The sequence below is a fragment of the Caretta caretta genome, chromosome 3, assembly GCF_965140235.1.
Source record: "Caretta caretta isolate rCarCar2 chromosome 3, rCarCar1.hap1, whole genome shotgun sequence".
Lineage (NCBI taxonomy): Eukaryota > Metazoa > Chordata > Testudines > Cheloniidae > Caretta > Caretta caretta.
Genome location: NC_134208.1, coordinates 130555633 through 130582068, shown reverse-complemented (window position 1 = coordinate 130582068; position 26436 = coordinate 130555633). Strand labels below are relative to the sequence as shown.

General features: G+C 44.7%; 1 protein-coding gene across 13 annotated transcripts in view; it reads right to left on the bottom strand.

Moving 5' to 3' along the window:
• FAM120B (family with sequence similarity 120 member B) overlaps positions 1 to 26436 on the bottom strand; it is a 192729-nt gene that overhangs the window by 56667 nt on the left and 109626 nt on the right. For 4 of the 13 annotated variants that reach the window (XM_075126874.1, XM_075126886.1, XM_075126875.1 and 1 more), the window contains one exon: positions 26153 to 26319. The exons of 3 other annotated variants lie outside the window; for them this stretch is intronic. In XM_075126874.1, the coding sequence (XP_074982975.1) occupies positions 26280 to 26319 (40 nt within the window). In that variant the 3' untranslated portion in view covers positions 26153 to 26279. Of the gene's footprint in view, positions 1 to 7551; positions 11073 to 25766; positions 26320 to 26436 lie in introns of those variants that run through there. 6 more of the 13 variants (XM_075126877.1, XM_075126887.1, XM_075126885.1 and 3 more) reach the window with 5 other exon arrangements.

Below are 26436 nucleotides of genomic sequence, written 5' to 3'. Positions count from 1 at the left end.
CACTGCTAAAAGATTAGAGAAGAAGGGAGTCAGTAACAGCTCTGTTTTATTTGATTGGTTTTTCACGGAAAGGCAGTGCTGGACTGCTTGCTTCTTTGTGTTGGCATTGTGAGATGTTTTCAGTGCATTTGGGGGTTTCAGGCTCCATTTGATTTTGGGATTTGGGAGTGGGCTGATATACTGAAAAAGACCAAAGGATAGATTCACAAAGAAACTTAACTGTGTCAACACTGATTCTCACCACGCTCAACTTTTAGGTGCCTAAAGAATCATTGGAATTCACAAAGTCTGGGTTAGGAATTTAGGCTCTCTACACAATGAATGGAGAGAGATAGGTATCTCACAATGGGATTCACAAAAGCCAGCATGCTAAGTGGCTTCCTGCCTAGGGGCTAGTCTACATTAGAAGTGCTACATCGGCACAGCTACACTGATGTAGCTGTGCCACTAGAGTGCCCCCATTGGCATAATAAATCCACCTCCGCGAGACATAGTGCTATCCACACTGGTGCTTAGGTCAGTGTAACTTACATCACTCAGGGGGTGGCTTATTCACAGTCCTGAGTGACGTAAGTTATACTGAAGTAACTGGTAGTGTAGACTTGGCCTAAGTTAGCTAATGAAACATGCCAAGGCAAGGGGTATATGCTATGCCCTGCCCCTTTCTCAGAGATACGTGCCTTCTCTCTCACACACTCTGTTTGTTGCTCATCTTTTTAGGCCTGGTCTACACTGGAGGGGGGCGGGGGGAGAGCTTAGTATGTCTAAGTTACGCAACTTCAGCTACGAAAATAGCACAGCTGAAGTCAATGTACTTAGAGCTACTTACCGCCGTGTCTACACTGTGGTAGGTCGACTGCTGACACTCCCCTATTGACTCTGTCTACGCTTCTAGCTCCAGTGAGTACCGGAGTTGACAGCAGAGCGCTCGGCGGTCGATTTATCACGTCTTCACTAGACATGATAAATCGACCCCCACTGGATTGATCGCTCTGGAGGTAAGTGTAGACATGCCCTGAGATCCCCAGCTCTTTAATGCAGGGACCTTATTATCCCCAAATTCATTTACATATATCCACAGTCTCTATCACCTTTTGTATGATAGTGTCCATAAATCATGTCAGCTGTATTGTGCCATAAGATGTTACATCATATACGACACTTATTAAGCTTAATAAATATCCTACATGATGTAACATCTTATGGCAAAATGGTAATACAACTGTAAAAATACACTTTTCAAAAAGTTGCTAACCAAACTAATAAAATGTGTTAGTAAAAACACCAGTTTGGATTGCTTTCCCTTTCTCATATGGTTAATATATGACAGTGATTTTTAAGAACAAAAAGAAATTTCCCAATCAAATTATTTAAATTTTCATTCAGACCATCACTTTTCACTGGAAACTTTTTCTTACCTAAATCTCAGTTGTGTCCTCTGTCATGACTCATAATAACAACTTTACTTAGTAACTTCTTTAATTACCCAACCCTCATTTAGGCAGATATTTTTGATGTTCCCCAAGATAATTTGAGATGTATGGTAGGAAGAAGTAATACTATTATGATACTAAACTCTGCCACGTGACCTCTGTGCGTTTCAAATAGCTCTCTTGTGTATGTTTTCTGCATTCTTATTATATGAGCCTTTCACTAGGTAAATAATAAATCTGCATCTAGAGTATGTTATTAACCAAAAAACTAGACACAGACAGACAGTGCTGACCGGTTGGCTTTTTTGAACTCTTGTTCCATTTGCAATGACATTTACAAGGTAGCTTCATAAGAGACAAATTCCCAAGTGTGTAAGATTCTTCTTCAGCATATTAAAATCTTATGGGCTTGATGCCTAGGAATCCTCAGAAGTTTCTCTGTCTCCAGTGTCTTTTGGGACTTTTACTGACATCTCTCAAAACAAAAGAAAGAATTGTAAAAATTGATTTATTGGTCATTAATAATCACTGGTGTTGTTACTAGCCTATTAAAGTTGTATCCAGTAGTGACACACATAGTCATTTTTGCAGACAGAACAGGATGATGATAATAAATGGAATCCTTTAAAAGGGTCCACTATATAGCCCCTTTTACCAAGAAAGACTTACAAACTCAAACCCCAATTCTGGATATGGCTCTACACAGACAGACACTTTCACCCACATGGAGGCAAACTAAAGTCAATAAAGTTCTGTACCGGCACAAGCATCCACTGCATGGATCCAGTTCCAGGATCGAGGCCCTCGGGCCAAATTCTGCAGTTCTTACTCAAGTCTTCTTAGGCAAAACTCCCATTGAACTCAAGGGGAGTTATGGCCTGCATACCCACTGCAGGATTTGGCCCATAAACTGACAGTCAATCTGTATATGCTACACTCACCATTGAGATGTGGCCATCTCTGTCCAGAATGACACAGGGTAGCAATTCAATAGCAATATTACTCAACAGGTTAGAACAGGAAGTGAAGGAGGGATTTAAACTGCTGTGGGAATATAGGGGAGTAAATTCTAATGACCTGAAGTTGAAATTTGACTATGACACCAGAGCTAACACCTTGACAGTTGTGAAAAGTGCCATGCAGCCTTTAATAATATCAAATGGTCAGGATCTTTGCTTTCCTGAAGAATTAGTCAGAGAGGGACACTGCGGATCAATAATAACCATTCCTAAGCTGAAACACATACACAGTTATCAGGGGAGAAACAAGTTATGGGAATCAAAAGTCTAGACCGCCTCTGCTTACTAAGTAGGGTAACCAGATAGCAAATGTGAAAAATCGGGACGGGGGTGGGAGGTAATAGGCGCCTATATAAGAAAAAACCCTGAATATCGGGACTGTCTCTATAAAATCGGGACATCTGGTCACCCTATTCCTGAGTCTATGTGCAAAGATGGGTGAGGAGGCTCATTTCAGGTACAGAACATGCACTGGTTTGATGCAAGGGGCTCCCAGGAGTCCCTTGTTAAAATTCTGCCCCCCAGTAAATGTTGGTGAAATTGTGGTGAAAGAGGAGATTTTATGCACATCTGGTGGATGTTAGAGGGTATTGGAATGCGGTCCGTAACCAAATATCACAAATGGTTGGATATTTATTACCAAATCATCCTTTGGTAATCCTCCCACTGTTTCCTAGTGGAAATGGTCACACAAAAGGAGATGAAGAATCAATCTCTCATCTGCTAGTAGCTGCTTGGCTATTGGTAGCCACTCTTTAGAAAAAGGAAAACAGCCCAACCATAGAGGAATGGTTCAGAAAAATATGGGATGTTGTGGTTATGGAAAAATTGACACACCAATTACTTACCCAGCAAAATAGACAGAGGACGGATAGATAGATATTTGGTTACCTTTTATTCAATACTCAAAGTACATTAACCCACCACAAACTCAGCACACCTGTCCAATTTTTTAAAATAATAACATTTGAAAGACATGCCTGGTCTGTTAAATGTGGATATCGAGATTTCCCTGAATTTAATAAAATCACTAGAAATGACATAGGTGTTGTAATGATGCTTATTCTATAATATGGTAATGGCCTGTGAAATAGAAAGATCTGATAACTATAATCCTGTATAATATCTCTTTAAACAAAAGGTAACTGTTGTAATGATTGTTTTGTTTCTGATATTTACAGGGCAAGGATTTGTAAACTTGTTAAAACTTCCTAAGTAAACAGTTAATAAAAAAAAATCTGCCCCCCAGCTCAAGGGAAAGTTGGGATCATCTAGTTCTGATGATGTTCAGCCAGCCTCCCAAATAATATGAAATCATCTGAGCATCAGATGAGTTACAAGAAGAACCCTGTTTTGCCTATCAAATGGGCAAGATTGCACTGAATGCCAGATATTTTCAAAAAATTCCCAGGGATATAATATGTCTTGTCAATCCCTCCCTCCAGGGTCTTCATTCCAACCCCCTTTTTCAGATTACATAAACTGGCCACAGTGCTGCACTACCAATATATCAGTATATTTTTCAGGACCAAAGTGTACACATTTCCAGCAAGGGGCTTCATATAGGTTTGTCACCTCCTCCCCTTGATTGTGGTTATGAGAAGGCATAACCAAAAACTGGGAATGAGTGACAGGGAATGGATCACTTGATGATTACTTGTTCTGTTCATTCCCTTTGGGGCACCTGACATTGGCCCCTGTCAGAAGATTAGGTTAGATGGACCTTTGGTCTGACCTAGTATGGCCATTCTTATGTTCTTGTGTTCCAATGGGAAAACAATCACTACTTCTCCCCTCTCCCCACCTGCAAGCACATGCACCTCTAGAACAAGGAGATTCTCACAGGTTGAGACCTTTCATAAGGTATTAACAGCACATCATTGACAAAGCCAGGGAGTCCCAGAAGCCAGAGTATGGGACAGCAAATGTGAATACCTTGAATGGTTGACAACCTAAGTGCAAAGTGGAATTTCCAGTGTTCCTTAAATTGAAGGGCAACAAAATGTGTGTGAACAACATCTAGCACAATGGGACCCTGATCCCAGCCTGGGGCCTCTAGATGCTACTACAATACAAACAAACAGATAAATAAATAAAAATAATTAATAATAAATACATTAAACACAGGACTAGGAGAGACAGTTTGGCTGAGCAACTATACTGACCTGGGGTTTTTATCTTTGCCTTAGTTACTCTTTACTGTTGCCATAGCCTCTTTTCAAAGTTAAATATCTCAGGCACTTTATCCACTTATTTTTAAATACTCAAGGCAACTTGTTTTCAGTGCTGTTTGTATTCTCCATTGGCAGACAAAATCTCATATGTGGAGGTGCAAGTCACTGGTGGTAGATGTCCTATAGCTGCTGTTCCCGTTTGGGAGCATCATGACTGATAATCTACATAGCCACAGGTGAATACATCCCTTGCTCATTTCACTCACTGCGATTGCTGGATCCAGACGGGGGTGGTATTTGTAGTTCATCTCCTGGGCATTGGAACTGTTATTAACCTGTGTGCTAGGCAGTTCTGCTCTCTGATGGCAACTGTAATTGATTTATAGGACAATCTCCTAAAGGCTGTGTCTATATCCAGGTACAGGGGCCTTCATCTGATCTCTATACTGGATTCCATGGTCCTAGTACTTTCTTGTCCTTGTCCCTGTGCTTAAGCTTTGTCCCTTTGGGTTGGTATTCCAGCTAAATTATCAGTTGCAACGCAACCACTAAGAGTTAGGTAATTACTTCAAGTATTTACTTACACCTAGCAATTTTCCACAGCAATTTCATAGGTTCTTTTAGCTCTTCTTTCCATTGGTCTGTGTAGTCAGCTGGACTAATTACCCTGGTTGTTCTGTACAAAGTGAAAAAAAGGTTATCTGTGCGTGAATTTGAAGATGGCCTATGCAGCAGGAAAACTGGAGACTATTGGTTTTCTGATTGGTGCAGTTGTAAGCATGCACTACGTGGTTTAAATAGCTTCTTCAATTTGACTTTTGTTCCTCAGTCAGTGTTCATAACATAGCTGATCGTGGTCTGCTGAATCTTTCAGCTGGGTTTCCTTGCAGATGGTAGGGATTAGTACAGAACTTTGCATCTCACTATATTCACAAAGGCCAAGATGTTAAAAAATGGGTATCTAAAAATTAGGTTACTAAATTAATATTTAGGAATATAAATCAGTAGCCAGATTTTCAAAAGCATTGAAGACAAAGTTCTCACCCTAAAGTCAATGAGAGTTCCTGAATACTTAGTACTTGGACTTAAGACCCTTACTTTTGGCACCCATTTTTAAAAATCTTGGACAAATTCTCTTGAGCAGTTGATTCTCAGATTCCCTACCCTGGTCATGATGGAGCATTTTAGAAAATCCAAAGCAGAGAATAAATTCTCTGAATATTTTATCAGCAGCTGATCTGCCTGTTTTACTGGTTGTTGGGTAGAGCTGTGAAAAGCTAGTGAAGTGGTCTATTTCCACTACTAAAACATATTCACAGCCCTTCCCTCCCACTGTCTAAATGCAAGTGATCACTCAGATGCATGGGTCATGGTAGTAATGTTCTACAAGGGTGATTAATTTCTGAATAGTAGGTCTATTTCATTTAACACACAGACAAACACTGCTGACTGGAGCGGAAATGAAATTTCACTTAAATATGCCATTTTGTCAAAGCTGAAATGTTTCACTGAGACATACTGATTTTGACAAAATCTTCATTGTGAAGGTTCTTTTTGGTTCAGGGCTCTCTGCTCAGTTCTGATTAGTGAGGGTGTGGGTTACGAATAAAAAAATCTCAATTTTTTAATATGAAAATAGATGCTTTGACACAATTCCATTTACTGAAAACATTTGAATGATTGTGGTTTTGTTCCAAGGAATGAAAACAAATTTTGAAAGCTTGAAAGTTGCTGTGAAATGAAATGTCGTCTTCCAGCCAGCTCCGTTCCTGAGAGAATGATCATTTTCCTTCTTCATTTGCAGCCAACAGAATCTCTTTTGTGCCAAATGAAATGTCCATTTGGGCCTGAAGGAAGCAAGGTGCTCATGTACTTATTGGTAAATCAATGATTTATATGGGTCAGGTTACACAAATTGTTTTTTGAATTTTACTTGTCTATAGAGGAGTCCTTCTCTGTGTCCTACTGAGCTGTTTATTTCTGCCCTCCATCTCAAATTACTCACCTGATCCTTAGAGAGACAAGATGGGGAGGTAATATCTTTTATTGAACCAATTTCTATTTGTGAAAGAGACAAGCTTTCAAGCTTACACAGAGCTCTTCTTCAGGTGACCTTGTTCACCTGACCCGTGTTCTTTTAGCTTTCTCTTGGCTAACAGGAGGCTGGGATAGCATGAGGAATACCTGCCCTTCCTCTCCCATTACTGTTTGGGTACTTGCTAAAGAAGGTTTCAGAGTAACAGCCATGTTAGTCTGTATTCGCAAAAACAAAAGGAGTACTTGTGGCGCCTTAGAGACTAACCAATTTATTTGAGCATGAGCTTTCGTGAGCATCTGATGAAGTGAGCTGTAGCTCACGAAAGCTTATGCTCAAATAAATTGGTTGGTCTCTAAGGTGCCACAAGTACTCCTTTTCTTTTTGCTAAAGAAGGGATGCAGAATACTTTCCCCTCTGACTGGACAACAGCACTCATTTGTACTGTGCAGGGACTGCCTGAGTGCCCCATCTTTTGCTGATGTTCCGTCTCATTACTAAAGACAGCTTCGTAGTCTCAGGCAAGGTCTCCTGACTGACTCTGAGATCATCCAAACATTTCTTCATTTCAGCTTAAATATTATCACTCCATAGCCTGCCTAGAGCTGGTTGAAAGTTTTCCACTCAAAAATACAGTTTGATTGAAATCTAAACGTTTCACAGGATCATGTCGATTCCGACAACATTTTTGATGGGAATAAGTTTTATTTTATCTTTCTTGTTTCATTCTGATAAGGTAAAATGTTTTGTTTCAACATTATCATTTTGATTAATTTAAATTCAACTTTTATATTACATATAATTGAAACAAAATTAATTGACTTTAAATGAAACATGTTGACATTATCACAATTAAATGATTTGATAGCTCAGAATGAAAGTTTTTGAGAATTTCTATTCTGCAGGAAATTTCAACATGTCTTTTTTTTTTTTTTGGTTCCAACTGAAATTTATGGAATTTCCTGCAGAATGGAAATTCCAGTTTTAGATCAGCTCTAGTACTGCCTCTAAAAATTGGCTCTGGACCAACTGAGTGATACTTCAGACCTGATGAGCCTCAGTCAGTTTATATCAGGCTGCTGCTGATCCACCAGATGAACTAAACCTTCCAAAGGGTTTATCTGGGCTCTTGTTCCTTTTATAAAGATTCTGCTTTTCACTTCCTTATAAAACCTAATGATGGGCCCAAGTTTTTAAACTGTGAGGGCAAATTCAGTGTTTGGACTCGTATCGAAATCCAGATCTGGGACTACATCCTCTGATGGTGTAAGTCAGCATTGCTCTACTGAAGTCAATGAAGTGATGCTGATTTACACCAGCTGAGAATTTGGTCTCAGATCGGGATTTGGATCCAAGTCCAAACTCTCCCATAGTTTGGGGGTGTTGAAATGTGGGATTCCAGCTCAAGCCAATTCAGATCTGAATCTAAACCTGCCCAAAGTTCAGGAGAGGAGAGGGAGCACTGTTTTGATGGGTGCTTGTGTTTCTGTCCCATCTTTAGTTAAAAAACTAAACAAAAGCAAAACCGTCCCAAACAGCAAATGCCAAACTGCACCCTTTGTTATGCTGATCGAAAGCTCTCTGGAGCCTGGAAGGTGCTCTGTATTTTCTCCAAGCAGATTCATCAACATCTTTTATGTGAACACATAATAATGCTACTGACTCCACCAAAACTAAACTTTACTCTTATCAGGGAGCAAGGCAGGTAACATAAACCCCTCTGAGCCCTCCATGAGAACCCTCTCCCCGATGGGAGCGAATGTGAAACATTTTGTGGAAGTGACATATGTCTAATTGGCTGAAAGGTAATATTCAAAAGAGACACAGGCCCGCTGCTTCTCGCTGAACTCAGGGACTGCAGCTGGCAGAGTGTTAAATCAGTTAACAGTTGGGCCCGTTACTGTGCTGCTGCTACTGCTGCTGCGGTTCCTGGGGCTGTTGCTGAGTCTAGCTCAATGAGCTCTATCGTCAATGGAGAAGGCATCTCTATTGTGCACCTCAAAGCATGCTCACAGCCCCTGAAAAAGAAGCAGGCCCCAAACTACTGGCGCAGATCATATGACAGGATTACTTGCTTGTTGCTCCTCTTTTTTTTTTAAGGGACTTCTATTGGCACATAGGAGGGAATTACGTGAGGGGAGACCGTATTACATCGTGACAGCTGGAAAACTGGGGACTGAAGAATTGTAAAAGAGAGCTGGGTTCTTTTATGCCTCCTGCACACCTACCCAAAGTACCTTCTAATTAATTTGTGTGTTGGGGGAAGCTCCAATATATAGGCAGTATGGGGCAAACCCTGGTTTCATTGAAGTTCGTGGTAAATTCCCATGGACTGCAGGGAGGCCAGGATTATTCCACAAAAGCATACACAATAGCCATACTTTATAAATATTGCTTATTTGCTCTTATGCTTCTTGTGGGTTGTGTATTTTTTAAAGACTCCAACTATACCAGTTCAGGAATTGTTTTAAAACTACATTTAAATATAGCTCCAACTAACCCAGCCTCGAAGGCCCCACCTTCACTAGAGGCCAGATTCTTAGCTCATGTAAAACAGTGCTTCCCCAATGGAGCTAATACAGCAATGCTGACTTACAAAGCTACGGATCTGGCCCCACAAGTACAAGTGTATTTTTGTAACCAGGTTGTGACACTCTCATCTGATCCAGTTAACAATGAACATCATTGATTTATGTCCACCCAGCAGCTTTATACAACCATCAGCTAAGTCTGTTTCCACACCTCCCACATCACGTTTGTATGAGTATGTTCTGAGAAAATCTGTGCAGCTTGACCTACAGTTCTTCAGAGGGCCACCATGCCCAGAGGACATGGCTAGAGAGCAACACCAGCATATGGTGGTGGTGACAACCATTTTAATGATGCTGATCAATGCAGGGAGGATAATGCTGCACAAAGCTTTGATGCCACCCTGCATAAACTGCCAGATGCTCCCAGAAATGTCCAATCAAAACAAGTTTCTGATAATCCGCATATAGAGGTTTCATCTAATGTTAAGAAAGTTTTGTAGTCCAAGTTTCTGATAATCCACATATAGAGGCTTCATCTAATGTTAAGAAAGTTTTGTAGTCTCACCAAAACTTCTAATCAACAATTCCTTTAGTTCAAATGCCATTCGTTAATTCCATCCTGTGTTTTCTTTCAATGACTTTGGATAATTTAACATTTCAACCAAACGAAGAGGTCAGTACAAGTGTTTAATTTAGGTCTCATGCAAGGCATGGAGTCCTGTGTGCAAAACTCTGTGTTTTCAATTTTGTCCTGCAAATCTTCCCTTTGGTTTGGGTACAAGTTGATTCTCACACTAAGTTTTTACTTCATATTTTTGATCCAATTGAACCCTAACTCTCAAAGCAAAATGTTGAGTTTTGCACAATTGTGACTTGAAACCATAAACTGGCCCAAGTCTGCAAAATCCTGTATGAACCCAGGCTGAAAGTAAAGTGTGTAGTGAAACAAAGCAAGTTTATGAGCACAATCTTCAAGTAGCGCAGTTAGGAAATACGCACCAAATTCGGCCTCAGTATTGCAGGCATAACTCGATTGTATTTGTTTGCTGGGGCTGAATTTGACTTTCTATCTTTTGTGCCTACAGAGCTGGTGGTGAAGAAGATGGTGAAGGCTGAAATCATGGTCTGAGAGAGAGAGAGAACTATAGCTTGAACCAGGGTTTTAGTGGCAGAAATAAATGGAAGAGTTGAAGTTTAGAAATGTGTTACAGGGAGAAGTGACAAGATTTGGTGGGAACCTGGAAGTGTGGAGAGAAGAAAAGGTGCCCAATGAGAGTTAAGCCCAAGGTTTTGAGTACGGCTGACCGGGAGGATAGCGGAGCTGTCAGCTGTCGTGGAGGAAATAGGAAGGACAGAAGTTCACCTGTAGCAATCTGTAGATTGAAAAAGCAAGGGGACATCCAGGAGGAGATAATGGAAAAACAGGAAGAGATGCAAGTCTGGACACAGGGGGAGAGGCCAGGGGTGGAGAGAGACATTGAGATGCATCAGTATAAAGGTGGTATGAGAGCAAATTAAGTCAGCCATGGGCAAAAGAGGAAGGGTGGAAAGGGAAGGGACTGAAGGCCCCGAGGAACACCAACACAGAGGGTGAACTTTGAGTATCTGCTTCTTACAGAAGGCCCTGGATACCTCAGAGATTCATGGAGCGTAAGGCCAGAAGGGACCATTAGAGCATCTAGTGTGACCACATGTATATCACAGGCCCTTAAAGTTCACTCAGTTATCCATGTATTGAGCACAACAGCCACCACACATTAACAGCTTAGCCTCATTAATCAGACACATCTCTCTCTTCTCACATGGACTGTCTTTTTGTTCTGTGTTTGTGCAGCTCCCAGCACAATGGATTCCAGGTCCATGACTGACGCTCCTAGGCACTACGGTGATACAAACACACAATAAATAATAATAATAAAGTAACTACAGGACATAGTCTAATCAACATCATTCAGAGTGTGCAACTCCTGTTGGTGTCAGTGGGGGCTCTCCAGGTGAGGAGGGGGAGATGTGGTCTTGTGATTTCAGCACAGGTCTTTGCAGGTGGGAAGCAAGGAACTTTTGGGTTCTAATCCAAGCTCTGACACCGACTCTCTCTGCAGTCGTGGGCAGATGTAACCGCCTCAGTTTCTCAGCCTGTAAAATGTGAATAACACCTGCCAACCTGACGGGGAAGTTGACTGATTAATGTTTGTTGAGAGTTTTAAAGAGAGAAAGTTCTGCATAAGAGAGACACTATTATCGTTACTACTGCTTGAAATCGCCATCATTCCACAAGTGAATATAAAAAGGTAGAGAATAATTAAGTGAAATAAATAATGTAACTGTCCCTGAAATGTTTGCGATTGACCAGATCTTCCTTCCCCAAGATATAGTGACTACAGAAAAAATTAATCTCTTCTACAGGGAAGGCTGCCCTCTTCTAAGCCCTGCCCCAACTTCAAAAATGTCCCTCTAGTTTTCTGGCACTACAACCCCACTGCCACCGTTGATAATCTGAACTCTTGCCTATGACTAAGAGTGCCCATCCTTAGATCGTAGAAGCCAGCCTTTTAATTTGGACAGTTTAACATGGCTATCACGCGCCCATTAACAAGGCTACAGTCTTTTACATTTGGCCTAAGATTTGTAACGTGAATTCTCACCATAACCACTTTGACCTGAAAGCTCAAAGAAAGGCTCTGGCAGCCTAACCCACACCACCCCTGGGCTGCCATTCCAGAGCACAGATAAAAGTGAAATTTGAGCAGAAAACGTTTGTGGTGCCACTGGCAATCAAGGTTTCCGTTGCCACAGTAACAGGAACACTTCATCAGCTCAGCTAACAGATGGCTAGTGAGCAACAGGCAGCATATGTTCCAATAAGCACTGACATCAGCACAGATGGAGGGTGGGCAGGAGGCTGGCCCTGAAACATAACCTGACATTTCCTTCTCATTTGGTGCTGCATTGTTATAGCTCACACAGGAAGATTAGCAGGGAAAAGTGAATAGCATTAGGGAATCTGCTCAAGAACCGATTACTAACACTTCACTGCAGTTTTAGGTTTTTACTTAACCAGAGTGCAACATTGTTAACAACATTCAGTGGCACAAAAGGAAAATGCAGTGGGTTTTAACGACAGGGGCTTTATTTTCATCACAGGCAGGTTTTCCCAAGAACACTAATTAACAGGGATTGCCACCTTCTAGGTGTCTAGATCTCCAGTTCTATTGATTATTTCAGCTTTAAAAAAAAACCCCAAAAAACCCCAAGTGCAACCAAAACCCCCACAGGATTACACAAAACCCCACAAACACATTGTGAGAAGGATATAACTTTACTCACCACACAAATACAGTTTAAAGATTGCTACAAAAGACAAAAAGCCTATTGTCACAGAAGAAAATCATGCACATATCCCTGCTGGTGAGAGCTCAGGCAAAGCTGGGCTTCTAGTGGGACTAAAGTACTCAAGAATCAGTAAGTAAATAAGTTATAGGCAGGGATCCCATTTTATATTTATGTACTTATGCCTGGGTCAGCTGGCAGGTTGTGTGAGGATGCCCCCTTCTGCCTTCATCCTTAGCTCCCAAACACCTTTGCACGACAGATGGCAAGGTGGTGACTAGATTGTGCCTCATGAAGAGGAGAGTTTTGTATACAGATGGCTAAAATGTGTACAAATAATAAATACATAAACTGATCATGAACAGAAGTCTTCTGATATGTCATAATAGCTTTAGGGAGCCCTTCTTCCACTGATGTGTGGGAGATTTTCACAGGCGCCTCCCTTTAATGCTAATAGGACTTGTCTGTACATCCATCTCTTGTGTCAGTAGGAGAATAGACCCTTCAGTGCAGCCATTCTTCACCTGTGGATTGCAAACCCCAAGTGGGCTGCCAAGCTGTTTTAGGGATGTCGTGTCCCACCAGCCTGTTCCCAGTTGCAGGTCTTTTGCTGAAGTATATTTGCTCAGGCACTGGTAACTGTCCCCCTCAGATGCCAAGACAGCCCCAGAAACCCCAATACCAAGTCCTGTGGCAGCTCCTTTGAAGCTTTATGGGAGTAAATCAAAATACTTAGCATTTCTACAGCACTTTTCATCTGAGGCTCCTCAAGCCTCTTTTTCAACATTAATTAATTCTCACAACACCTCTCGGAGGTAGACATTGCTGAATCCCATTTTACAGATGAGGAGAGAGCAGCTCAGGGAGTCTAAGGCTCACATTTTCAAAAGGGGCCTCTAATTTTGTTGTCTCAATATTTTAATCTCAGTTTTAGACTGCTATTGTTATTTTGTATATTACAGTAATAACTAGATGCCCAAACTGAGAGCAGGAGCCTATTGTGCCAGGCACTGTACAAACACCTAGTGAGAGACAGTCCCTGCCCCAAGAGCTTACAGTATAAATAGACAAGAATGGCAAAGGGTGTAAGAGGAAGCTGAATCCCAAGGAAATGAGGTGACTTCCCCAAGGTCACACAGCAGGTCACTGGCAGAGCTGCGAATAAAACTCAGGTTTCCTGACGTCTAGTCCAGTGCCCCTACGCACTGGACCACCACCCAGGCAGGGCCAGATTTACACTTTATGCGCCTCTAAGCACAGCATCTTCAGTGCCCTGCCTACCTGCCGCTGACTTTCATGTTTTCCATAAAAAATGAAACAAAAATAAATATAAACACAGCTTCCCCTGGAAGTCACAAGACCCTCTGCCACGCACGGTGCTCCCAGCCTGAGCCAGGGCACAGCCCACCAGCCCCAGGAGAGGCATACAGGGGGGACTGTACCTTTCCCCACAAAGAGCTGTCCCCGGGTGTCTTCTGTCCCTCCTGAAGCCCATGCAGCAGCTGTGCTCCAGCTCTGCCTGGGCAAGTGAATGGGGTGCTGGCCACGCCCCTTCTTCTCCCTCTCTAGCAAGAGACAGAGGCAGCAGGGCGACCGAGATTGGGAAGGGGCTGGGACGCTCCCAGCACCTTCAGCAGCCATCCTGCCCAGCCACAGCCCACAGCACCCCCAGGCGGGCTGACTTGGACGCTCACCCTGCTTTAGCCCCACAAGCTGGCCGGCCACCAACCTGCAACAGGAGCCCGGTCACCCACAGCGGAGCTGTAGGTATTAACTTTTTAACTTTTAACCCACTTTTAGGCACCCCTAGAACACCAGCACCCCCAGGCACGTGCCTACTGTGCCGAATTGGAAATCCAGCCCTATACCCAGGGGGCCTTGTTTTTAGAAGTGCTGAGTTCCTGCAGTCCCCCTGGACTCCAAGTGGAGTTATTAGTGCTCACTGAAAATGAGACCCTTAGCCCTGGTCTACACTATGGGGTTAGGTCGAATTTAGCTGGGTTAGGTCAATTTTAAAATGAATGCATCTACACAACCAACCCCATTCCGTCGACCTAAAGGGCTCTTAAAATCGACTTCTGTACTCCTCCCTGGCGAGGGGAGTAGCACTAAAATTGACCTTGCTGGGTAGAATTTGGGGTAGTGCAGATGCAATTTGACGGTATTGGCCTCCAGGAGCTATCCCAGAGTGCTCCAATGTAACCGCTCTCGACAGCACTTTGAACTCCGATGCACTAGCCAGGTGCACAGGAAAAGCCCCGGGAACTTTTGAATTTCATTTCCTGTTTGGTCAGCATGGCGAGCTCAGCAGAACAGGTGACCATGCAGTCCCCCCAGAATCGCAAACAAGCTCCAGCATGAACCGAAAGGGAGACACTGGATCTGATTGCTGTATGGGGAGAAGAATCTGTGCAGGCTGAACTCCAATCAAAAAGAAGAAATGCTAATATATATGCCAAAATCGCACAGGGCAAGGTGGAGAGAGGCTACACCAGGGACACACAGCAGTGCCACATGAAAGTCAAGGAGCTTAGGCAAGCCTACCAAAAGACGAAGGAGGCAAACGGTTGCTCCGGGTCAGAGCCCCATACATGCCGCTTCTATGATCAGCTGCATGGCATTCTAGCGGGGGACCCTACCACTACACCACCAGTGTCCATCGACACCTGCAAGGGGGGAGTCTCACGCAACAGGGAGGAGGATTTTGTGGATGAGGAAGAGGAGGAGGACGAGCAGGAGAATGCGCAGCAGGCAAGTGGTGGATCCGTTCTCCCTGGCAGCCAGGACCTTTTCATCACCTTGGAGCCAATACCCTCCGAAGGCGGGATCCCTGACCCTGAAGCCGGAGAAGGCAGCTCTGGTGAGTACACATGTGTAACTACAGTACAGGGTTTAAAAGCAATAGTGTTTAATGTTTGATTTGCCCTGAAGAATTGGGATGCATTTGCGGCCAATACAGCTACTGGAAATGTCTGTTAACGTGTCTGGGGATGGAGCGGGAATCCTCCAGGGACATCTCCATGAAGCTCTCCTGGAGGTAGTCTGAAAGCCTTTGCAGAAGGTTTCTGGGGAGGGCTGCCTTATTTTGTCCTCCATGGTAGGACACTTTACCAAGCCAATTCAGTAGCAAGCAGTCTGGAATCATTGCAGCACAAAGCATGGCAGCGAATGGTCCTGGGTTTTGGTCGCATTCAAGCAACATTTGGTCTTTATCTTGTGTTAGCCTCAGAAGAGTGATGTCATTCATGGTCACCTCATTGAAATAGGGGAATTTTTGTAAGGAACAGTAAAAGGACCCCATTCATGCTGGGTTGTTTGCGCTTGGCTAAAAGGGATCATCCCGGAGAATAGCCATGCAGTGGGGTGGGGGGAAGTGTGTGCTGCACATCCACCCAAAAACCGCAGCCCCTCCTTTTAAATGTGAAACCCAAGCTGCATTGCTCGCTATGGGAAAGGATGGTGCTGCAGTTTGAAACCATTCCCACATGTTATGAAGGCGGAAGAAGCCAACCCCATGTACCAAAAGGCTTACCATGGCTGCCTGTAAACCAAATTCTGTTGCCCAGCCGTATGTGATGTGTCACCATACTGATAGGCACTCAATACAAAAGGCAAAATGCGACCTTGTACCTAAAGCACATGTGCTGTCTGCTGTGAATTGCTTGATTTATTGTGAAAGAGTCTCCCTTTTGTTCTCAGAAATGTATCATCTTAAATTTTACTCTCCCTTTTTATCTCCCCCCAGGTGCAAATGTTTCTATGCTCTCCCTATCATCTCCGTCCCTGAGGTTATCGCAGATTAGAAGGTGAAAAACACGCACTCGCAATAACGTTTTCTGAGCTCATGCAGTCCTCCCGCACTGATAGAGCACAGCTTAATGCATGGAGGCATTCAGTGGCAGAGGCCAGAAAAGCATTAAGTGAGTGCGAAGAGCAGAGGCAGGAGGCGATGCAGAGACTAATGGGGGAGCAAACGGACATGAAGCGTCTGTGGGAGCTGCAGGAAAGCCAACAAGAGCATAGATCCCTGCTGCATCCATTGTATAACCGCCTGCCCTCCTCCCCAAGTTCCATATTCTCCTCACCCAGATGCCCAAGAAAGCAATTGGGGGGGGGGGGGGGCAAGGCTCCGGGCACCCAGCCGGTCCACTCCAGAGGATGGCCCAAGCAACAGAAGGCTGTCATTCAGTTTTGATTTGTAGTGTGGCTACAGTAAGCAATGTGGCCTTGTCCTTTCCTCCTCCAGCACCCCACCCTACCCAGTCTACCTTGTCAGTTATCTCACTTTTTTTTTTAATTAATAAAGAAAGAATGCATGGTTTCAAAACAATAGTTACTTTATTTCCTTTGCCAGCTGTGATCGAAGTGGGGAGGGTGGTTGGCTTACAGGGAATTAAAATCAACAAAGGGGGCAGGTTTGCAGCAAGGAGAAACACACCCAGCTGTCACACCATAGCCTGATCAATCATGAAACTGGTTTTCAAAGCCTCTCTGATGCGCGGCGTGCCTAGCTGTGCTCTTCTAATCGCCCTGGTGTCTGGCTGCTCAAAATCGGCCACCAGGCGATTTGCCTCAACCTCCCACCCCACCATAAACGTCTCCCCCTTACTCTCACAGATATTATGGAGCACACAGCAAGCAGCAATAACAATGGGAATGTTGGTTGCACTGAGGTGTAACCTAGTCAGCAAACAGCGCCAGCGAGCTTTTAAATGTCCAAAGGCACATTCTACCACCATTCTGCACTTGCTCAGCCTATAGTTGAACTACTCCTTACTACTGTCCAGGGTGCCTGTGTACGGCTTCATGAGCCATGGGAGCAAGGGATAGGCTGGGTCCCCAAGGATAACTATTGGCATTTCAACATCCCCAACGATAATTTTCTGGTCTGGGAAGTAAGTCCCTTCTTGCAACTGCTCAAACAGCCCGGAGTTCCTAAATACGCGAGCGTCATGCACCTTTCCCAGCCATCCCATGTTGATGTTGGTGAAACATCCCTTGTGATCCACCAGTGCTTGCAGCACCATTGAGAAGTACCCCTTGTGGTTTATGTACTGGTTGGTAAGGTGGTCCGGTGCCAAGATAGGGATATGTGTTCCATCTATTGCCCCACCACAGTTAGGGAACACCATTGCAGCAAAGCCATTCAGTATGACCTGCACATTTCCCAGAGTCACTACCCTTGATAGCAGAACGTCAGTGATTGCATTGGCTACTTGGATCAGAGCAGACCCCACAGTACACTTGCCCACTCCAAATTGATTCCTGACTGACCGGTAGCAGTCAGGTGTTGCAAGCTTCCACAGAGTTATCGCCACTCGCTTCTCAACTGTCAGGGCAGCTCTCATCTTGGTATTCCTGCGCTTCAGGGCAGGGGAAAGCAACTCATAAAGTTCAAGGAAAGTGGCCTTATGCATACGAAAGGTTCACAGCCACTGTGAATCATCCCATACCTGCAACACTATGCGGTCCCACCAGTCTGTGCTTGTTTGCCAGGCCCAGAATCGGCGTTCCACTGTATGAACCAGCCCCACTGCTGCCATGATGTCCCAATTGCCACAGCCCGTGCTTTCAGGAACATCTGTGTCTATGTCCTCATCACAATCGTCCTCGTGCTGGCGTCTCTTAGCCCAGTTCTGCACATACTCCAGGATAATGTGCGAGGTGTTTACGATGCTCATAACAGCAGCAGTGAGCTGAGCAGGCTCCATGCTTGCCGTGATATGGCGTCTGCACAGGTAACCCAGGAAAAAAGGCACAAAACGATTGTCTCCCGTTGCCTCCCGTTGCTTTCACGGAGGGAGGGGCGACTGACGACATGTACCCAAAACCACCCTCGACAATGTTTTTGCCCCATCAGGCATTGGGAGCTTAACCCAGAATTCCAATGGGCAGCAGAGACTGTGGGAACTGTGGGATAGCTACCCACAGTGCACCACTCCATAAGTCGATGCTAGCCACGATATTGAGGACACACTCTGCCAACTTAATGAACTTAGAATCATAGAATCATAGAATATCAGGGTTGGAAGGGACCCCAGAAGGTCATCTAGTCCAACCCCCTGCTCGAAGCAGGACCAATTCCCAGTTAAATCATCCCAGCCAGGGCTTTGTCAAGCCTGACCTTAAAAACCTCTAGGGAAGGAGATTCTACCACCTCCCTAGGTAACGCATTCCAGTGTTTCACCACCCTCTTAGTGAAAAAGTTTTTCCTAATATCCAATCTAAACCTCCCCCACTGCAACTTGAGACCATTACTCCTCGTTCTGTCATCTGCTACCATTGAGAACAGTCTAGAGCCATCCTCTTTGGAACCCCCTTTCAGGTAGTTGAAAGCAGCTATCAAATCCCCCCTCATTCTTCTCTTCTGCAGGCTAAACAATCCCAGCTCCCTCAGCCTCTCCTCATAAGTCATGTGTTCTAGACCCCTAATCATTTTTGTTGCCTTTCGCTGGACTCTCTCCAATTTATCCACATCCTTCTTGTAGTGTGGGGCCCAAAACTCGACACAGTACTCCAGATGAGGCCTCACCAATGTCGAATAGAGGGGGACGATCACGTCCCTCGATCTGCTCGCTATGCCCCTACTTATACATCCCAAAATGCCATTGGCCTTCTTGGCAACAAGGGCACACTGCTGACTCATATCCAGCTTCTCGTCCACTGTCACCCCTAGGTCCTTTTCCGCAGAACTGCTGCCTAGCCATTCGGTCCCTAGTCTGTAGCGGTGCATTGGATTCTTCCGTCCGAAGTGCAGGACCCTGCACTTATCCTTATTGAACCTCATCAGATTTCTTTTGGTTTAATCCTCCAATTTGTCTAGGTCCTTCTGTATCCTATCCCTCCCCTCCAGCGTATCTACCACTCCTCCCAGTTTAGTATCATCCGCAAATTTGCTGAGAGTGCAATCCACACCATCCTCCAGATCATTTATGAAGATTGTCAAGGTTCCTCCCCCACTCTGAACTCTAGGGTACAGATGTGGGGACCTGCATGAAAAACCTCCTAAGCTTATCTTTACCAGCTTAGGTCAAAACTTCCCCAAGGTACAAAATATTCCACCCGTTGTCCTTGGACTGGCCGCTACCACCACCAAACTAATACTGGTTACTGGGGAAGAGCTGTTTGGACGAGTCCTTCCCCCCAAAATACTTCCCAAAACCTTGCACCCCACTTCCTGGACAAGGTTTGGTAAAAAGCCTCACCAATTTGCCTAGGTGACTACAGACCCAGACCTTTGGATCTTAAGAACAATGAACAATCCTCCCAACACTTGCACCCCTCCTTTCCTGGGAAATGTTGGATAAAAAGCCTCACCAATTTGCATAGGTGACCACAGACCCAAACCCTTGGATCTAAGAACAATGAAAAAGCATTCAGTTTCTTACAAGAAGACTTTTAATAAAAATAGAAGTAAATAGAAATGAAGAAATCCCCCCTGTAAAATCAGGATGGTAGATATCTTACAGGGTAATTAGCTTCAAAAACATAGAGAACCCCTCTAGGCAAAACCTTAAGTTACAAAAAAGATACACAGACAGAAATAGTTATTCTATTCAGCACAATTCTTTTCTCAGCCATTTAAAGAAATCATAATCTAACACATACCTAGCTAGATTACTTACTAAAAGTTCTAAGACTCCATTCCTGGTCTATCCCCGGTAAAGACCAGCATATAGACAGACACACAGACCCCTTGTTTCTCTCCCTCCTCCCAGCTTTTGAAAGTATCTTGTCTCCTCATTGGTCATTTTGGTCAGGTGCCAGCGAGGTTACCTTTAGCTTCTTAACCCTTTACAGGTGAGAGGAGCTTTCCCCTGGCCAGGAAGGATTTCAAAGGGGTTTACCCTTCCCTTTATATTTATGACAAAGATATTGAACAAAACCGGCCCCAGGACCGACCCTTGGGGCACTCCACTTGATACCGGCTGCCAACTAGACATGGAGCCATTGATCACTACCCGTTGAGCCCGACAATCTAGCCAGCTTTCTACCCACCTTATAGTGCATTCATCCAGCCCATACTTCCTTAACTTGCTGACAAGAATACTGTGGGAGACTGTGTCAAAAGCTTTGCTAAAGTCAAGAAACAATACATCCACTGCTTTCCCTTCATCCACAGAACCAGTAATCTCATCATAAAAGGCGATTAGATTAGTCAGGCATGACCTTCCCTTGGTGAATCCATGCTGGCTGTTCCTGATCACTTTCCTCTCATGCAAGTGCTTCAGGATTGATTCTTTGAGGACCTGCTCCATGATTTTTCCAGGGACTGAGGTGAGGCTGACTGGCCTGTAGTTCCCAGGATCCTCCTTCTTCCCTTTTTTAAAGATTGGCACTACATTAGCCTTTTTCCAGTCATCCGGGACTTCCCCCGTTCGCCACGAGTTTTCAAAGATAATGGCCAATGGCTCTGCAATCACAGCCGCCAATTCCTTCAGCACTCTCGGATGCAACTCGTCCGGCCCCATGGACTTGTGCACGTCCAGCTTTTCTAAATAGTCCCTAACCACCTCTATCTCCACCGAGGGCTGGCCATCTCTTCCCCATTTTGTGATGCCCAGCGCAGCAGTCTGGGAGCTGACCTTGTTAGTGAAAACAGAGGCAAAAAAAGCATTGAGTACATTAGCTTTTTCCACATCCTCTGTCACTAGGTTGCCTCCCTCATTCAGTAAGGGGCCCACACTTTCCTTGGCTTTCTTCTTGTGGGGGACTTAGTGGGGACATATACAATCGACTGTATAAAATCTATTTCTAAAAATTGACTTCTATAAAATCGACCTAATTTCATAGTGTAGACATACCCTAAGTGTCTCAAGTTGAGCACCTAATCACTGGGCCAACCCAAATTTGTGGACATTTTATAATTTTGGGGCCTTAAGTGCCCAACTTTAGGCATTCAAGTTTGAAAACTTTTCCCTCCGGGACTTGTCTGAGGTTAACTTCAAATCAGTGGCACAGCCTGAATCCCAGGACTCCCACGCCATTGCTCTAACTGCTAGACCACACGTGCAAGCATTAGAATGAGAGGAAAGACTTCTGGGGACACAGCAGCGGAGGACTGCTTGCGCGTGGCTGAATTATTTATGATTTATTTTGACTTATAAATTGATGTCAATCACTTAAAAAGTGCCCAGTCCATGCTCTGGGCTTCCTGACAATTTTTTAACATTGCATTCTCCTCTTCAAACATTTACGGAATAGGGAACTATGGCCTGAACCATTTAGGACTTGAAGGGGATGTCTACACTGCAGCTGGGAGTGAGCCTTCTAGCCCAAGGATGGAGACAGACTTGCACTAATTCTGCTGCAGCTAGCGTGCTAAAAATAGCAGTGTGGACACTGTGGCTGGGGCGGCAGCTCAGATTCTCAGGCCCATGCAACCCCCTGAGCCTGAGCTCAGGTGGGTAGCCAGAGCCACACTATCCACACTATTTTTAGCATCCTAGCTTGAGGAAAGCTAGCATGTGTCTATCTACCCAGGCTGGGAGGCCCGCTCCCAGCTGTAATGTAGACACACCCTTAAGGTTAAAACCAATACCTTGAATTTTACCCAGAAACATAAAGTGAACATGGGGACACATGTCAGGAACTGCCTCCTTCAGTGTTAATCTTTGGGGCTTTAGAATTCAAGCCTTTCCTCCAGTCATTAGAGACATCTTTCTCCTTTCCACCAATGTCCATGTAACAATCAATGAACAGTTACGAGCAAACCCTCTGTGGAAATACGCTTTCGGTACAGAACATGCATTGTAGCTGCACCGATTATACACTGATTATGCTGATTGGTATATGCTTAAAGCTGCATCACATTAAACCCTGTGGGTCAAATTATCACCTGATGTAAATCAGTGTTGCTCCATTGCCATCAAAGTAGCTGTGTTGGTAGACACCAGCTGAGGATCTCGTCCCTTTTGTTTTCAGGCATTTCAAGCTCAGCAATAATGATTTGAATTTAAAAATTGAAGGGCTGGATTACTATAACAACAAAGTGAATTTGCCTATAAAACAGTTGCTGTCTATATGCAGTAGGCATCTTTCAGTCAAACACATTTCATAGTGATGTCTACTAGGCAGACTCTTTAGCACCCAAGAGAACTGGTCTAGCCTATTGGTTTTGTATAATGTACGCTGTATCTGAAAAACATCTTTTGTGTGCATATTTGCACAATTTGTGTACCAAATACTTATTTTCATAGGAGACAAGCTAGCCAGTGGGACAAGCAGTGAGCCTTAAATCTGAACAGAGATGGACTTCTTCAATGGAATCTACAGTAAGTATCTTGAAGCTGGTGCATAGTTTTCCATCAGATTATCATATCCATACTTAACAGTATTATGTGCAGTACTAATTACTTTAACTGGCCTAATTTCAATATTTCCTTCATTTCCTAGGGAGCGGAATAAATGATTCTTTCTTCTCTTTCTTCCCTTCTTTCTCCCCTGATTCCCTCCCCAGATCAGCCATGTGCTATGACCTATCCAAGCAATTTTCCTCCTTCTATCCTGTCCCTACCCCACAAACCTGACTTCCAGTTCCTCACTGTGAAAGCAGAAAACAAGCACATGCATCTTTGCCAAAAGCCAAAATGATTTCCCTGACCCTCTTCTCATATTAGTCACCGCTGGTTGGTTTGTTTTTGTTTTTTACAGTCATCCCTCCGGCTCTTAGCACAAGTCACCCCATTAACAAAAATTAATCTTCTTTCCCTAGGTACACATGGATTTGGGATAAATGGTATAAAGCAGCTTTGCAAAATGGTAATTTTATCATCATCATTCATAGGCCTTGTCTATACTACGAAATTAGGTTGAATTTATAGAAGTCGGTTTTGTAGAAAGCGTTTTTATACAGTCGATTGTGTGTGTCCCCACAAAAATGCTCTAAGTGCATGTAGTCAGCGGAGTGTGTCCACAGTACCGAGGCAACCATCGACTTCCGGAGCATTGCACTGTGGGTAGCTATCCCACAGTTCCCGCAGTCTCCACCACCCATTTGAATTCTGGTTAGAAATCCCAATGCCTGATGGGGCTAAAACATTGTCACGGGTGGTTCTGGGTACATATCATCAGGCCTCCCTTCCCTCCCTCCCTCCGTGAAAGCAATGGCAGACAATTGTTTCGTGCCTTTTTTCCTGGGTTACCCGTGCAGACGCCATACCACGGCAAGCATGGAGCCCGCTCAGCTCACTATCACCATATGTCTCCTGGATGCTGGCAGATGCGCTACTGCATTGCTACGCAGCAGCAGCTTATTGCCTTTTGGCAGCAGACAGTGCAGTATGACTGGTAGCCATCGTCGACGTAGTCCAGGGTGCTCTTTTAACCGACCTCGATGAGGTCAGGGGTACCTGAGCAAACATGTGTGTGACTCAGCCAGGTCATTTCCCTTTTAAGTTTTGTCTCATGGTGATTCAGTCCTACCGGCAAGGAGAAGATGATGGCCAGCAGTCATACTGCATCGTCTTCTGCAGAGCACCCAGGAGATGATGATGGCTAGCAGTCGTACTGGACAGTCTGCTGCCAGCAAGATGTATAAAGATAGATGAAGTGGATCAAAACAAGAAATAGACCAGATTTGTTTTGTATTCATTTTCTCCTCCCTCCCTCTGTGAAATCAAGGCCTGCTAAACCCAGTTTTGAGTTCTATCCTTGAGGTTTTGAGTTCTATCCTTGAGGGGGCCATTCTGTTTCTCGCAAAGCCACCCCCTTTGCTGATTTTAATTCCCTGTAAGTCACCTGTAAGCCATGTTTTCGGTCGCCCCAACCTCTGTCAGAGCAGCGTCAAACAATCGTTTCTCGCCCTTTTCCCTGGATTGCCCGAGCAGGAGCAGACGCCATAGCACAGCAAGCATGGAGCCCATTCAGCTCACCGCAGCAGTTATGACCATTGTAAATACCTCGCGCATTATTGCGCAGTATAAGCAGAACTAGCACCTGAAAAACCAGGTGAGGAGGCGACGACAGTGCGGTGATGAGGACATAAACACACTTTTCTCTAAAACCGCGTTCCCCCGCAATTTGGAGATCATGGTGTTAATGAGGGAGGCTCATGCTGTGGAATGCCGATTCTGGGCTCGGGAAACAAGCACAGACTGGTGGGACCGCATAGTGTTGCAGGTCTGGGATGATTCCCAGTGGCTGCAAAACTTTTGCATGCGTAAGGGCACTTTCATGGAACTTTGTGACTTGCTTTCCCCTGCCCTGAAGCGCAAGAATAGCAAGATGAGAGCAGCCCTCACAGTTCACAAGCGAGTGGCAATAGCCTTGTGGAAGCTTGCAACGCCAGACAGCTACTGGTCAGTCAGTAATCAAATTGGAGTGGGCAAATCTACTGTGGGGGTTGCTGTGATGCAAGTAGCCAACGCAATCATTGAGCTGCTGCTATCAAAGGTAGTGACTCTGGGAAATGTGCAGGTCATAGTGGATGGCTTTGCTGCAATGAGACTCCCTAACTGTGGTGGGGCAATAGACGGAACGCATATCCCTATCTTGGGACTGGACCACCAGGGCAGCCAGTACATAAACCACAAGGGGTACTTCTCAATGGTGCTGCAAGCACTGGTGGATCACAAGGGACGTTTCACCAACATCAACGTGGGATGGCTGGGAAAGGTTCATGACGCTCACGTCTTTAGGAACTCTGGTCTGTTTAAACGGCTGCAGGAAGGGATTTACTTCCCAGACCAGAAAATAACTGTTAGGGTTGTTGAAATGCCTATAGTTATCCTTGGGGACCCAGCCTACCCCTTAATGCCCTGGCTCATGAAGCCGTACACAGGCACCTGGACAGTAGTAAGGAGCTCAACTATAGGCTGAGCAAATGCAGAATGGTGGTAGAGTGTGCATTTGGATGTTTAAAGGGTCGCTGGTGCAGTATACAGACGCGCTCAGACCTCAGCGAAACCAATATTCCCATTGTTATTGCTCCTTGCTGCGTGCTTCACAATCTCTATGAGAGTAAGGGGGAGACGTTTATGGTGGGTTGGGAGGTTGATGCAAATCGCCTGGCCTCTGGTTACGCGCAGCCAGACAACAAGGCAGTTAGAAGAGCACAGCAGGAAGCACTGCGCATCAGAGAAGCTTTGAAAACCAGTTTCATGACTGGCCAGGGTACTGTGTGACACTTCTCTTTGTTTCTCCTTGATGAAAACCCACCCCCTTGGTTGCCTCTAATTGCCCTGTAAGCCACCGGCCCTCCCCCCTTTGATCACAGCTTGCTTGCAAAGAAAATAAAGACACTATTGTTTAAAAAACATGTATTCTTTATTAATTGATTATAAAAATAGGGAGATAACTCACAAGGTAGCCCGGGTGAGGTGTGGGAAGTGGGTAGGAGGGAAGGAAAAGGCGACTTTAAAACTTGTTGAATGCCAGCCTTCTGTTGCTGGGGCTGTCCACTGGGGTGGAGTGGTTGGGTGCCCGGAGCCTCCCACCCCGCGTTCTTGGGCGTCTGGGTGAGGAGGCTATGGAACTTGGGGAGGATGGAGGGCAGTTAAGCAGGGGCTGCAGCTGCAGTCTGTGATCCTGCTACTGTTCATGAACCTCCACCAGACGCCGGAGCATGTCCGTTTGATCCCGCAGTAGCCCCAGCATTGCCTCATGCCTCCTCTGCTCTTCCTGCCACCACCTCGGCTACTGTCCTGTACTCTGCTATTGTGTCCCTCCACACAGCTCTGTCAGTGCTGGACGACTGCATGAGCTCAGAGAACATGTCATTGCGCATGCGTTTTTTTCGCCACCTTATCTGAGATAGCCTATGGGATGGAGGAGGGAGGCTTGAAACATTTGAAGCTGCTGGAAGAAAAAAAGGGAGTGAAGTATTTTAAAAGATACATTTTACAGAGTAATGGCTATACTCTTTCACGGTGAACAACACTATTCACATTACATAGCACATGTGATTTCGGTACA